The sequence below is a fragment of the Carassius auratus genome, chromosome 25, assembly GCF_003368295.1.
Source record: "Carassius auratus strain Wakin chromosome 25, ASM336829v1, whole genome shotgun sequence".
NCBI lineage: Eukaryota > Metazoa > Chordata > Actinopteri > Cypriniformes > Cyprinidae > Carassius > Carassius auratus.
In genome coordinates this window covers 4,344,988-4,360,885 of record NC_039267.1, presented here as the reverse complement: position 1 = coordinate 4,360,885, position 15,898 = coordinate 4,344,988, and the positions used below count along the sequence as shown (strand labels likewise).

Below are 15,898 nucleotides of genomic sequence, written 5' to 3'. Positions count from 1 at the left end.
GTGATTAAACCACATCCTGGAAGATCAAAGTCTCTAAATGCGTTTTATACAAATAAAAAAAGACATGCATGAATCCAGCTGATAAATGAACTGTTCTCGCTTCATTCATTCGGCATCTGAACATGCACGATGCAACTGAATTTAGCACATTATTTACATTCGTTTCTTTTTTAAAAACCAATGCCACAGATGCAATCATACATCAAACCCCAAAAAACATCGACTCCGCTCAGACACGGGTGAATCTCAGCGGTCAACATGTACGGCTCACATTGAACCACTACAAGAAAGTTAAATTGACATTGTTGCACTGTACATATTGCATTTCACTTCCTTCGTTAAAAAAGGAAACAAACTCATAAGGCGTGCATTTGGGAAGCTGTGGATAAAATGACATGGAAATGCAAAAAAGGTCCTAAAAATAGTCATTTTTGATTTTGAAGTGACAAGTGACTGTAGCACTATTCATTATATATATATATTTTAATAATTGAGAATAACTTCTAATCTACTGTGTGCAATTGTGGTTAAAATGACACGAAAGTGCAAAAAATAAAATTTTAATGGTCCTTTATTTTTATCGTTTATAATTTTTCTTCTCATTCTGATGCATGACCTGTACATGTTTTCGTGAGATTCACCCAAACATTGTTTTCGTGCAATAAAGTGTAGTAAGTATTTGCCAGCATGAAGGAGATAACGTACATGAACTGATAATAAAAAGCACAGACAATAAATAAACAATTACAAAACATATTGGATTAGTTGTTTGGTCATTGGTGGGTTTTGGTCGACGGTTACTGTTGCTAGGTGACTGTTTGATTGACAGTCTGTGTGAGTGTTTAGGAGGCAGATGAAATTTTCTCTTGTTGTTTAGACAGGATCTCCTGCAGCTCTGAATCTCCTCGACTCTTCTGATGGAGAGAGAAAAGAGGAGAAGATGAGAAGAGTTCTGTGCTGCTGAGTGCAGTCTGTGTGGAGAGTCACTGACCTCTAGTTGGGATTTCTGGACGGTGATCTGGCTGTAGACGCGAGATCCCTCGTCTCCACACACAGTCTTCAGATGATCTTTATTCAGAGAGAAGAGCTGAGCGCCGGTCAGGATGCCCAGACGCTCCACCGTCCTGACAGACAGACACACGGCTTGAACTTATTTTTCAACATTTATCTTACTTTTTGAATTTAATGGGTTCCTTTTATTTATTTTTTATTTTTTAATTATTATTACATTTTGTTTACTATCGCTTATATTTTTATTTTAATATCTTTCACAGTTTAGAGAGCTTAATGAGTTCTCAGAAAACTATATATATATATATATATATATATATAATATAATATAATAAAAACAAATATTTAATTTCATTTTATTTTAATGTTTTCAGTTTAGGATTAATGAATATATTTGTTAAAATATTTAAGGAGTTCACAAAAATACATATTTTTATTCTTTTCAAGTTCAGAACGCTTGACATTTCAGTAAAAAATGAATATATTTTTCACAGTTTAGAAGGCCTAATGAGTTCTCGGGGGAAAAAATGTAATTTCATTTTATTTGAATGTTTTCAGTTTGGGATAAATTAATATATTTGTTAATATATTTAATGAGTTCACAAAAACAATATATTTTTCAAGTTTTTCCAAGAACATTTGACATTTCAGTAAAGATTTTCATATATTTTGGATAGTTTACAAGGATTAATAAATGTATTTTTTAATATATTTAATTAATTCACACACAAAAAAATATTTTTTCATTTTCTTTCCAAGTTCAGAACACTTGACAATTCAGTAAAAAAATAATTATATATTTTTCATAGTTTAGAAGGCTTAATGAGTTAAAAAAAAAAAAAAAGATTAAAAATATAATTTTTTCACAGTGTATAAGGCTTAATTAGTAGAAATAAAGAATTTTATTTTAATAAACTATAGTTTATATAAGACTTACGTTAGTAAAAATAAAGCATTTGATTTTAATAAATTCTTTATAATTTAAAAGGCTTTGGGTTCTCTAATAAACTGTTTCTTATCACTTTGGATTTAGTTTTTGTAAAATGTAATTTTTTAATTTGTAATATTTTTCCTAATTTATTAGCCTTAATGAGTTTTTAGTAAAAAATAATAATAATAATACAAGTTTCATAGTTTAGAAGGATTAATGAGGTTTTAATAAGTAAGAATAATTTGTATGTATTTTCATATATTCTTCATAGTTTAGACGGCTTGTTGAATTCTCAGTAAATACTGATTATTTTTCATAGTTTACAAGACTTCAGTTTTCAGAGTGAATGATTTCTTTCAAATTGAAAGTTCTTTTTATTTTATGGTTTAGGATCAAGTTCAGTAAAAACAAACATTTAGATCAATTCTAAAGTAAATCAATGCCTGTATTTGAACAGATAGTTCTGAAGACTCACGGTTTGGAGAAGCCCTTGGCCTGGAGCCAGGTGGTGACCTCGGCCGGGCTGGAGTCAAAGGCCAGTGGGACAGTAGTCTGACGCACCACCTTGAAGTTCCTCGTGGGCTGTTGAGTCTTATTTCCAGTGATCAACATGAGCAGCTCATCGTTCACTTTATCCATATGTTGAATGTGACCTGAGGACAGTGAGGAAACCTGTTAGACAGAATCTGATCGTATTTATCTGGTGTATTCGTCTCAAACTCACTGTCTTTGTCACTCCCCATCGAGCCGGAGGGCGACTGTCCTCGGTACGGCTGTGTGAGAGACAAGATAATGACTCATTAGTGTTTTTAATGGCTTGTTTTTCTGCTTTTATACTGTGTAAATGTGTTTACCTGACTGTAAGCTATTCCTGGACTGTACGGCGGGTCGATCATAGTTTGAGGGTCCTCCAGTTTCACCACATCCAGCATATTATAGGGCACGTATCCCGCCTGTCCGCTTCGATTCCTCAGCTTCCACCACTGCTTATCATCCTCCAACACCTTAAAACACACAAGCACTAGCTCCTTCAGAACACAACCAAATGTTTCAAGTGCTTTTTGTCAAAGGAATGTGCATAGCAGCTCAGATCAGCTCATCTTTTGGGAATCTGACAGTTCATAATGAGACCTCTGACTTTTGAGACATTGGTTTGTTGGCCGATTTGAGAAGAAAAGGTTCTCTCAGGAGAATCATCTCCATTAGAGCTCAATGTGATCTCGTTGCTGTCTTCGAGAAAGGCTTGAGATGTTAAATGTGATTTGTCACAGTCTTCATACCTCCAGAATTTCGTCCTGAAGCACCGACAGCTCGTTTACGTTACGTGCCACGAAGTGGTAGCGGATCTTCGCATACTTGCGAGGAGCAGGAGCCGTTGAGAAAGATCTGGAAAAAACACGAGCGCAAAGAACATCTTCACATGGAGCGAAAGTCCTTCAGCTTTCCTTTTACCATTAGAGTTATCAGTCGTGATGGTTATCATGATTAAAATATGTAGAAATCAAAGTGCAGCAATCCAAGAGCCAGTAGAAAAATGCTATTGGGTTTTTGATTTAAGGACCCAGGGTAATGAGAACTTATGAAAAAATATTGAAAAGACCAAATTCGTGGAACGTCATTGTTTTGGCCCAATGAAATTGTAATTAATAAAATGTGACAGGTCAAAACCTGAGATTTATCAAAAAATAGAAAAAAATAAAACACAATTTGTTCATGAACTCTTTTGATTAAATATGAGATGATCGTCTGAATGTGTATCAGCTTTAGCAAAAAAAAAAATACAAAATATGTAAAGTCATTTTTGTTTGAATGACACAATTCATTTAAATTCTAATTTAATTTCATTCTAGATCAGAGTGAAACTTGTTGGAATGATCCCGTTGCTGGAAGGACCTCATGAAATCATTCGCAGAAGGTGTTCTTTGGTTGGGTCGCAATCATTTTTAAAACATAATGTATAAACATATAAAAAATATTCAAGATTTTTAACCTTTTGAACACAAGATGCGCTTTTTTTTCTAATGTTTACTTACGGATTCAAAACCTGAACATTTCTGAGATATAGAATGAGAATAACTCACCCGTTTGAAGAGAGCGATGACTGTGATCCATAGAACTGAGACGGAAAAGAGGGGAAAGATGATATGGCTGTAATAGAGAGAGGAGGTTTCCACACGCTGTCATGGCTCTCACCTCTTTGGGTCTGTATTCTGTCTGCACCGGTGCTCCGGCGGTCTCCGTCTCCCACGGCGACGAGCGGAACAGTTCCACGGGAGGCTCCCAGCCGTTCCGGAACTTTGGGATGTACAGAGGAGCGCACTGATCTTTCGGCCAATCAGCTCTAAGATACACAAAGACACGCCCAGAATCAGACAACAGACAGACTGGTCAGCTTTTCTACAACTGATGCTAGTCTAGACAGAACATTTGTTATTTTGACTCTTTCTTTCTTTCTTTCTTTCTTTCTTTCTTTCTTTCTTTCTTTCTTTCTTTCTTTCTTTCTTTCTTTCTTTCTTTCTTTCTTTCTTTCTTCATTCATTCATTCATTCTAAAGAGATACCATCAAATATATCCCATATTATTTCAGAAATAATAATTTCATCCATTAAAAAACATCAGTTGATTACTTGACAACACGGCTGAAATAAAATAAAAATGTTTAAAATACAAAAAAATAATTCACAATAAAACATACATACTAATACAATGTTATTAGGATGTTAATCTAAAGAGAATATTTTATTTTGATTGATTTATTTTATTCTAAAGAGATAACATTACATATACCCAATAACAATATAAAAATAAAAACATTTCATTTATTTAATAAAAATAATATAATATATAATTTTTACGTTATATTCATTCCAAAATATTACGCAATATTTATTTAATTCACAATAACACATACAATCTAATGATTTTTTTCAATGCTTCATGCTAATCTAGAGAAAATATATTTATTTAGATATTTGAAAATTATTTATTCTAAAGACATAACAAAATATATCCTGTAATAATAATAATATTAATAATAATAATGCAATCATCCATTAAAAAAAACTCATGTCAGTTGGTCACTAGTTAAATCTGATCAAATAAAAAATATTGCATAATTGCTCAGAATTGACAATTCACAATGATTGACGCTTATACAGAGAGAAGATATTTTATTTTAAAACATTCTAAAATGTATTTATTCATTCATTTATTCTAAAGATATAACATAAGATATATCTAATAATAAAAATAATAATATCAGCCATTATATAGGTCAATCACTAGTCAAAACAGCTCAAATGAAAAACTTTACACTGCTTGCTCAATGCACAGCAAAGAGTAACACCTAAGTAATCCAGTGTATTTAACCATTGAAATGCCAATTTTGGGAATGACATCATCTGATACTGATCCTCTCAAAATGTTTCCCACAGACACAGTGTCCTGTAACACATGGTCAGCAGCTGAATCATCACCTGGGCCGCGTCCAGCCGTCTCCCAGCAGCTCAAAGATGGTCATCTCTTTGGGAGTCAGGTGTCCTCTCAGGAAGTCCACTGTGTCCCGGGACAGGTGAGGAGAGATGACCGCGCGCGGCAGCTCGGGACCGCCACAGTTCTGCAGTATCTGAAATCACACAACAACACGTTTTTAGTAATCAAGAGCTGCGTTCACATTATGACTGAATGAGGCCTGAATGAGAACTGTTACACACCACTGCGTTCTGTTGTTCCACCAAACAGGGTGATGATTTTATTATTACTATCATATTATTGTGCTACTGTCAAAAGACAATTTTTTGGGGTGTTCTCAAAGGTAAATGTGATTCATAATGATTTAACTTATTAACAGTTATTGATTCATCTAAGATAATTTATTTAGGGTTATTTATATTATATATATATATATATATATATGTATATATATATATATGTATTAGGGGTGCTCCGATCACGATCGGCCGATCGTTATGCGCATCTCGTCAGTAAAGCCGGTTTTCTAATCAGCGGTTAATTCCATCAGGTGCGTGATTTCACATAGAGCAGCTGTTACTACACAGAGCCGTTGTTAACTGAGAAGATGCGCCAATCCACTTCATTTTCAGCGTTTTTTGGTGCATCTTCTCAATTAACAATGGCTCCGTGTAGTAACAGCTGCTCTATGTGAAATTTATTTTGTAATTTTTTTAAATATATAAAATGCAATTTTATAAAAGATATTATAAAATGTCTTTGCAGTAGCATTAGCATTAAGGTTTTGGGTCGGTCTGTAGTAATTTTAATCAATTTCTAAAAAAAAAAAGATACATATAACAATATGAAATAAAATCTAATATATAACATTTATTTATTTTCTAGGGTTATTTGTATTTGCATTTTATTTTTATGTTTTTTTATTAAATCCAAAACGTTGTCTTTTAGTGGTAACTTTAGCATTTATTCATTTTTATTTGCGTTTTTAATTATCTGTTATTTTTATTAAATCTAAAAAGTTGTCTTTTAGCAATAACATTAGCATTTATTTATAGCATTTTTTATTATCTTTATTTATTTGGTTATAAATTTTAATTAACTTTTTTTAAATCCAAAACTTTGTCTTTTAGCTGTACATAACATTAGCATTTATATAGTCTGACGTAAATTCTACGCATCAATTTCTGTAATAAAAACAACAGAAGTTTAATGGTGTGTTTTTTTTTAAATTATTATTATTTCTGTGCATGTGTTCAGTTCCTCACCAGCTCTAGAGGGCCAAACAGGAAGTGCACGAGCTCTGCAGCGCTGGGGTTCTGGATGTGGTTCTTCAGTTTGGCCTGTAGAGGGCGCACACACACCGTCAACACACTCACACACTCACATTATGGGCTTCTTTCATGAAACTGAGCAGAAATACATTTGCTCTTCATTTCATTCATAAATCAGTCCTTACATAAATTGTCATGTAGACTAAAAACAACCATTTATTTCAGCATCTCATAAAATGTTTACATTAGAGTGCAGATGATCTTTTAAATAAAACCACAAAAGTTTTGCTTGAGTTGTGAACATTGTGTATTTATGTTTAAATGCATTTTCTGTTTTCAGTTTAGGAACAAGAGACAGGCGAAACCACCCACCAGCAGATTGAAAGAGAGTTTCAGCTTCTGAAGACAGTCGATAAACTCGCCTTCTGATGGAGGTTTAGCTCGTAGAGTTAGCATTCCCTCTAAAACACACACGTGAGATTCATGTTTGTCTAGCAAAGCATGTAAATGTATTTACACGTGTTGCTTTCCTGAGCATAACTAGCTAATAAGAGCTTTATCGAATGAATAAAAGAAACATATTTACCTGCCGGCCCTCTCTTTTTGTTTTTCTTGCTCCTGTTGCGCTGGTTGAGTTGCGCGAAAGCCTCTGCCGCTTTATGAAGACGTGCAACGAAGATCTCGATGTCGTCTAGAGTGCAGTTCAGGATTTGCTGAATGCCACACACAGAGTGAAATCAGAGTTACAGCGTTACGTCTGGTCTGATGTAACCACGAATCTGATACACTCAATAGTTGAGTGTGTGTGTGTGGATATCCAGTGTTACGCAGGCACTCACCACGTCCTTTTCGATCCGCTGGGCCAGTTTCATATTGGACTCGGGGTCCTGCATCGACAGTTCATCTGAGAAAAACATGCAGAGAAGTTACAATCCATGCATTTACTGTATTTACCGAAAGCATATAGGCATTTAGCGTCTGTGTGTTTGGCACCTTTCATGTCTGTAGCTGCTACGCGACCTTTGACCCCAGGGCCAGGACTTCGAGGCTCAGAGGCCGGGATGATGGTCTCCCGCTGGCGTTTCATCTTTTCTTGGTTCATCCTGGTGTAGAGGAGAGAGAAAATGCATGTGCTCGAAAACCTAGTTTACAGTCTATGTAGGAAGTATTTTAAGGCAGAATAAAAGGTAGTTAGCAACTTCAAACAGATAGTTTTGGCAAAAATATACAATTTGGTGCTGTTTCTGATATTTATACGCCCCAAAAAGATACATTTCTAATAGCTTGTAATGTAAATCAATAGAAGACTAGAGACTACTTCTATAAAATACTTATATCAGTTGTCACACTTTTCTAAAATGTTATGCTTAGTGTGCATTGTGCACTAGAAGTACTCTAATATCTGTACGCCTCGAGTGTTATGTCAGTAAATATGTTAATAATTTTGAACTACACTTGTGTGAAATAAATGCAACTTAAAAGTATTCGTTTTTTACTAAAGAATATAAAAGTTATTCTCATGCTAGCTTTATAAAAATCCCTAAAGTTTTCACAATAAAAAGACAAGTGTACATCAACCTCAAAGAGGTTTTGGTCATATTGATAATTTAGATGCCTTAGAAAGGTGTGTATCAAGTATGACACAGTGTGTTTTATAGGGCTAAACATGCTAAGAGCCACCTAGCAATTGCCTAAACACCCTAGCTTTTTAATGATGGCTCATTTTGGCCAAATTATAGGCTTTCCCTTCCTATCATACAATTTGCAGAGACGAACTGCTCATGATGAGCTCAAGTGGTGGAGAATGAGGGAAGCATTGATTATAAATAGAACTAAATCCATACTTAAATGTATTTTTAAAAAATACAATTTTACTTGACATTTGTGTATTGTATGTGAATTTCTTTGTAAATTTAGCATGCTAAATCAACTGTGAATTGCGTCTCCTGTGCACTTCTCATTAATCTCTTACAATGGAGCTAATGTGTGTGTGAATAGCTGTAGAGTTTACCATCTCTGATTTATTCTCGTACTGTAGGATCCCTAAATAAACTAACAACTATTACACACAGCGACCTTAACCTAAATGTGTCTTTACTATCTGCTGATCCTTTAGGACGTGAGTAGACGTACAGTCTGTTCAGTGGGTAGAAGTGTTGTGAAACTTGGTGTCAGTCATTCTGGCTATTAATTAGTTATATATGAGTTATGTTTGTGTTTATGAGAGCTGGGGCTCACTTTAGCGTCTGCGGTCGAGTCTTCTTGCCGCGTGTGTTGTCTCCCAGAGCACTATCAATGTCAGCGTGCACCATCTCGGCCTAAAACACAACCACACACACGGATCCAGTGAAAGCAGCTCTTAAGAGTGTTTATCATCATACTTCAGGGGTGGGGAGGTAATCGTTCAGGTATTTTTGGGAGATTATAGAGATGAAATTCACATAGGTTTGATGATTGTGATGATGTTGCTTATGTATGCAACCTGTCTCATAATGTCTGAAGAATAGCAGGATCTGATTAAACCTAAAATGCATAAATTTTAATGCTTTTTTTAAGGACCATGATACTTTTCTTATGTCTACAAGTCTCACCTCCACTTCATCGCAGTAGAAGAAGTGAATGTCTGGTTTGTGTTGTTCATTGTCCTGACAGATGAGCAGAAGGACGGACGGATATCTGGTCTGGTTCAACAGCGTCTGGCAATGATGGACTGTGGTCAGGGGAAAGTTTTCAAGCTCTTCCTGAGTGAAAGAAAGGAGAATTAGACCCTAAAATGCTTGTTAAAAAAAAATAAAAAAATAAAGATAAAATGAAAATGTGTATTGTATATTAAATGCTATGTAAAAAAATATAAATGTAAAATAAAAATAAAATGTAAAAAAGGAGATAATTAAAATATATAAACACAAAGTACAAAAACCTGATTCTCAAAAAATAATTGAATTTACTTTAATGTCTCTCAGAAATGTTTATTTATATAGTATTTTCATAAAGTAATAAAGAAATTATTTCATTTTAATTAAACTGTCTTATTTCTTAATTAAATTGTCAATTAAATGAATAAAAACTGAACAAATTATTTTAAAATTAAATCATTTCTGTAAGTACTTTATGGAAACACAAAAGACACTTACGACCTTCGATCCTGAAAAAAATGACTGCGATCATTAATGAGGTCAAAGATCTAGAAATGCAGGCATTTATGGTCACATATTACCAGAATAATGATGGCACAATCACAATCGATTCACACAGACGAAATGCTCCCTATCCAGTTATTCCAGATCAGATCCGATTACACTAGACCTTAGGGTTAGAAGAGGCTTTGTTTGATGAACAGGTGCGGAACATGCTAATGTCTTCAATCGCTTCTCATTTCCTTGATCTCAAGTGTATGTTTACTGCACATTTAAGATGCAAACTGGTTTTGAACTGGTAAAAACGTGCAAACCCAGTATCATACAGGATTTACAATAGGAAAAATAGGCCAGAATTGACTGAAAAGGAATGACCTAGGTGACGTCAGTGCAAAGGACTGTACATTATGATGAAAGATTACAGAGAAAAAAAAATGTAACAATGAATCATTCAAAATAAGACAACGAACATGGATTAAGAAAGTAAATAGTGTGAATTGAATATTGACTTTACAAAAGTGAGTTAATTTACCTATGTGCGCACATAAGGAAAGATCCCGCTCACCTTGGTCTCGCAGTCCAGGAGTTTGATGGATTTTTCTGTCACCTGCAGCAGCATTTCCTGTGTCCAGATCTTGTCTTTGGAGTCCAGCAGCTTCAGCTTCTTGATCGCGTCATCTACTGTAGCAATGGACTCTGATTTATCCATCACGAATGTAGAGAGATGCTGCAAACACACAGATGGGTGTGAAAGGTCAGTGCGGTTTTCACATTTCACATCTTTATGATAGACTGTTGTCATTTGCATGTGCATTAAATAAGATATATTAGAGCCATAGTTCTGATTTCAGGGAACATGCAAAACCATTTGACTTGCTCATTTGTTCAATATTCTCTACACAGTAAATGTCACATAATTCACTACACATGGAAAGAGAAAGCACAAATGAGTACATTTAAACGGTTCCAGATAATATGGCACATTTTTAAACATATTTTGCATCCCAAAAGATTATTAAGACTCCAAATATCTTTACTTATGATTTGGATTGAGTTTGTAAACACTGGATTTCATATGTTATTTGGGGGGGGATTTTTTTTTGATGGCAAAAAAACCAAACAGATTTGAGTTTCACTCATTTCTTTGCATTCTAGGAGAAAAGGCTGCCATAGAGATCTTATTAGTGATTTTCAGTAGTATAGAAGCAGGTGAATGTCCCAATGGTCCTAAATAAACCTACACATATAATGTGATTGGGTGTTGCTCTTAAAGGCATTTTGACTGAGAAAATAATGTTAGCACACACCTCCTTATAATATTTTTATATCTACTTCAGCACATTAACCACACCTCTGTATGTGTGTGTGTGTATGTGTGTGTGTGTGTTGGTGGGTGTGCATTTACGTGTCACAATACTATGTGACAAACAGTGATCCCATCAAAGAGAACAAATTATTCAAAGCATCATGCATGATTCATAAGCAGATTAAGTCTTGTCACTAGTTATATAAGGAAAGGAGATCTCAGCATGGCTGCCGTGGATTAACTGGACAATCCAACACGAACACGTTTGACACGTCTTGATCAGAAAGTGGAAAGACTTCAACAGGATGTAGTCCAACCAACTTTCAACTGCACAAAAATAAGTTTAACTTTGAGATGGGTGTCGAGATGTTTGCACATATACAGCCGCTTACGAGAGAGTACATCAGGTCAGTGGTTTCCATGAAGCTGCTTAGGTCAGTCACTTCAGATTGTTTGTTTGAGGTGACTGTCTTCAGTGGGTTTCAGGTTTAGCAGGGAAACTTATTTTCATTAAGAACCACCCAAAAACACTCACACACCCTAGTAGCAACTGGCAATGCCCTAAAACCACCTAAACCCCACAGCAACCACGTAATTTTGCCCTAAAACCACTCTTACACCCTATCAAACACCCTATCAACCATCTAGAATTGTCCTTAAACACGATAGAAACCTCATAGGGATGCCCTAAACTGCACTAAAACCACTTAAACACCATAGAATTGTCTTAAAACCGCTTAAACACTGTAGCAACCACCCAGCAGTGCACTAAAACCTCTTAAACGCCATAGAATTGTCTTAAAGCCGCTTAAACACTCTAGCAACCACCCAGCAGTGCACTAAAACCACTTAAACGCCATAGAATTGTCTCAAAGCCGCTTAAACACTCTAGCAACCACCCAACAGTGCACTAAAACCACTTAAACGCCATAGAATTGTCTCAAAGCCGCTTAAACACTGTAGCAACCACCCAGCAGTGCACTAAAACCACTTAAACGCCATAGAATTGTCTCAAAGCCGCTTAAACACTCTAGAAACCACCCAACAGTGCACTAAAACCACTTAAACGCCATAGAATTGTCTTAAAGCCACTTAAACACTGTAGCAACCACCCAGCAGTGCACTAAAAACACTTAAACGCCATAGAATTGTCTTAAAACCGCTTAAAAACACTCTAGAAACCACCCAAGCAGTGCACTAAAACCACTTAAACGCCATAGAATTGTCTTAAAGCCGCTTAAAAACACTCTAGAAACCACCCAGCAGTGCACTAAAACCACTTAAACGCCATAGAATTGTCTTAAAGCCGCTTAAACCCTCTAGAAACCACCCAGCAGTGCACTAAAACCACTTAAACGCCATAGAATTGTCTTAAAACCGCTTAAACACTCTAGAAACCACCCAGCAGTGCACTAAAACCACTTAAACGCCATAGAATTGTCTTAAAGCCGCTTAAACACTGTAGCAACCACCCAGCAGTGCACTAAAACCACTTAAACGCCATAGAATTGTCTCAAAACCGCTTAAACACTGTAGCAACCACCCAGCAGTGCACTAAAACCACTTAAACGCCATAGAATTGTCTCAAAGCCGCTTAAACACTGTAGCAACCACCCAGCAGTGCACTAAAACCACTTAAACGCCATAGAATTGTCTCAAAACCGCTTAAACACTGTAGCAACCACCCAGCAGTGCACTAAAACCACTTAAACGCCATAGAATTGTCTCAAAGCCGCTTAAACACTGTAGCAACCACCCAGCAGTGCACTAAAACCACTTAAACGCCATAGAATTGTCTCAAAGCCGCTTAAACACTGTAGCAACCACCCAGCAGTGCACTAAAACCACTTAAACGCCATAGAATTGTCTCAAAACCGCTTAAACACTCTAGAAACCACCCAGCAGTGCACTAAAACCACTTAAACGCCATAGAATTGTCTCAAAGCCGCTTAAAACCCTCTAGAAACCACCCAGCAGTGCACTAAAACCACTTAAACGCCATAGAATTGTCTCAAAACCACTTAAACACTCTAGAAACCACCCAGCAGTGCACTAAAACCACTTAAACGCCATAGAATTGTCTTAAAACCACTTAAACACTCTATAAAACCACCCAGCAGTGCACTAAAACCACTTAAACGCCATAGAATTGTCTTAAAACCGCTTAGACACCATAAACAACCACCTACCCTGCATGCAACCTAACAAACCTCTGCTTTTCGGGAGTGAGTTCAGCACAGACATTTTCTACAGAAAATGTAAAATCTGAATCATGAACACCTCTACAAAACCTTCTACAGATATGTTTGCGTCTACGGTCAGTTCCCTGGATAATATTCACATTAATTATGTAACTAAAAATATAATTAATTAAAAAAAAGTCAATGAACTGCGCAATAAAAAAATCAATACTCTCAATCAGGTTTTTTTTTATTCTTACGTGCCTAAACTCAGATTACTTTGGCATGATGTTTCTGATATCACAAGTGTGTAGAAGCATTCAAGACCCGATATGACTTTGGCTGGTGTGGGCGTTTATCAACTTTATGCATGTTTGAGAGCGAGAAAAAGAGATAAGAGACATAATATAGTCTTTACAACAAGTGAAGGGTGAAAGTAAGGGAAAACAAACCAAGGAAAATAATGCGTACAGCTCAGAACAAAGTTCAACAGAACGTCTCGAGTCAGGCCTGGACCAAGTTGCCATTTGATTAGTGCAACAGTGACGTCCTTGTGCATGGCTAATTCATCCCTGTTCTGCTTGGGTTCTTGCGTTGAAATAAATGCACCACTCCATTTCAACCAATTTAATTCAAGGACTGGAACTAGCTGTTGTATAAAGTGGATTTTCAGAATGCAGATTGTGTTATCTGCTCCGATGGAGGTTAACTCTGCCCTGACAAATCTCTGCGGTGATCAAGTGACCTGACTGCTTTATTACGATATCAAGTCATCAGTTGAATCACGTTAAATATTAAACCAAACTCTCGGTGGCGAGGTTCAGCTAATCAACAAGCTTAGAAGGAAGAAGCAGAATTAAAAGATTCGAGAGCTTATTATCTCACTCACCTGCACATGGTACTGCGACGTCTCTTGCATGATGACGTTTGAGTTTGAGTACTTCTTTCGTTGCTCTGAAAGAAACAGAGACACAAACATAGACATATGAGACAATATTCACAGACTTTCTAGATGACAGACACTATCTGTTTCCGCATATGTAAAGTCATATTTTTTGAGAGATACTTCAGCAATGGATTAAATACTCAAGTTTAATATTCAGACAAATCCCAAAACTAACCTTGATAGTGCCACATTTTGGACCGTCTAGATCGCTTAAGCGAGACGTTTCATGTACGTGAACAGAAAAACTGATAAAACACCAGTGAGCGTTTACATCAGGAGCATGAAACACCAAGATGCAACAATACAGTTAGCAAATACAATGAGTCAAAATGAGATCATTATAAAAAAAAAAAAAAACGTTTACTAAAAATTCTCACTCCTACCTTGCAAAGCAATGAATTTAAATTCAACTTCCTGTCTACAAATCTGCGGTTAAACATCTCCATGGTTTGATAGATCTGTAGGCTTTCAGCAGTTATGCTCCGAACCGACATACAGACAGGAAATGTTCTGACAGGCTAGGAATCGTGTTTCACCTGCCTCTTTTATTCGAGGTCAAAGGTCAAACCGTGTAACACTTCCTCCCTCCATCTATTGCTTCAATATCATATCGCTGTTTGTTTTACAGCAGTCCAATAAATCAGCTCAGCAGTGCGGGTTTTACAAAGCACTCAACTTCACGTTTGCTTTAGCTTGTTCACAGATCAACCAGAACCTACATTTTCGTTGCCCTTTTTAAGTTCAGGAGAGTTTTGATCGCAAACTTTGGCGAATCTGAGCAAGTTTGAGCTGTTTTTGAGATCTCATCTGACCTCTAGAGTCTTTTCGCAAGGAAAAACATCGTAGGCAAACACTTGACGACAGCAGTATATGGGCTCTGTTAAGGTTTTAAAAGGCTTTTAATGGACGTATTAACTTTAGTTCAAGGTTAAAAAGCAGAATCAAAGGAGATTCTCTCTTGAAAACATGTTTTAGCGTCACTATGTTTACGATGTTCTTTGGCGGACTAGTTATGGCTCGCTGTAAGAATGCTGATAGCAAAGTTAGGTTTAAAATAGTTACATATGAACGGGTGGCATGTTGTCATGGTGACTGAATGTTTTTAGGGGAGTTGTTCATAATGGCTTTGTCAGTCATATATGATTCTGGAAAATATGAATGAATCACAGCAGCTGATGATTAAACTCATATGGAAAATAGGTGGAATGGATACGAAGTGGCATCAGAGGGAAAGAAGATGCTTGTGTACAGTATTACAGTTTTACTATTACTGAAACGCACAAACGTGTGTGTGTGCATGTGTGTGTGTGTATGTGTGTACTTGTTTTTCTATTCTGGTGGGGACTTAAACCTGAATACACACAGACTCATGGGGACTCGTGTCACGGGGGACCTAAATTGAGGTCCCCACGGGTAAACAAGCTAATAAATTACACAGAATTAAGTTTCTTGAAAACCTAAAAATGCAGAAAGTTTCCTGTGAGGGTTAGGTTTAGGGGTAGGGTTGGTGTAGGGCGATAGAAAATACGGTCTGTACAGTATAAAAACCATTACACCTATGGAGAGTCCCCACAAGGATAGCTGACCAGACATGTGTGTGTGTGTTTGTGTGTGTATATATATATATATATACATATACACTATA

General features: G+C 36.2%; 1 protein-coding gene across 2 annotated transcripts; it reads right to left on the bottom strand.

The window, feature by feature from the left end:
• Positions 1-53: 53 nt before the first annotated feature.
• Positions 54-14,662, bottom strand: LOC113043032 (epidermal growth factor receptor kinase substrate 8-like protein 2). 2 transcript variants are annotated; one of them, XM_026202132.1, is made up of 20 exons: positions 14,637-14,662; positions 14,429-14,498; positions 14,197-14,261; positions 10,387-10,548; positions 9,276-9,425; positions 8,923-9,002; positions 7,678-7,787; positions 7,524-7,588; positions 7,271-7,397; positions 7,057-7,145; positions 6,679-6,753; positions 5,419-5,567; positions 4,136-4,283; positions 4,024-4,058; positions 3,223-3,328; positions 2,797-2,946; positions 2,667-2,715; positions 2,418-2,595; positions 992-1,124; positions 54-914 (listed from the first exon to the last, which is right to left on the bottom strand). In XM_026202132.1, exons 2-20 carry the CDS (start codon positions 14,442-14,444, stop codon positions 843-845), a joined length of 1,959 nt encoding a protein of 652 aa, XP_026057917.1. In that variant the 5' UTR covers positions 14,445-14,498; positions 14,637-14,662; the 3' UTR covers positions 54-842. The 2 variants fall into 2 exon arrangements, with proteins under 2 accessions (XP_026057917.1, XP_026057916.1); XM_026202131.1 differs by lacking the exon at positions 14,637-14,662 and having other exon boundaries at positions 14,429-14,570.
• Between the last annotated feature and the right edge of the window lie 1,236 nt (positions 14,663-15,898).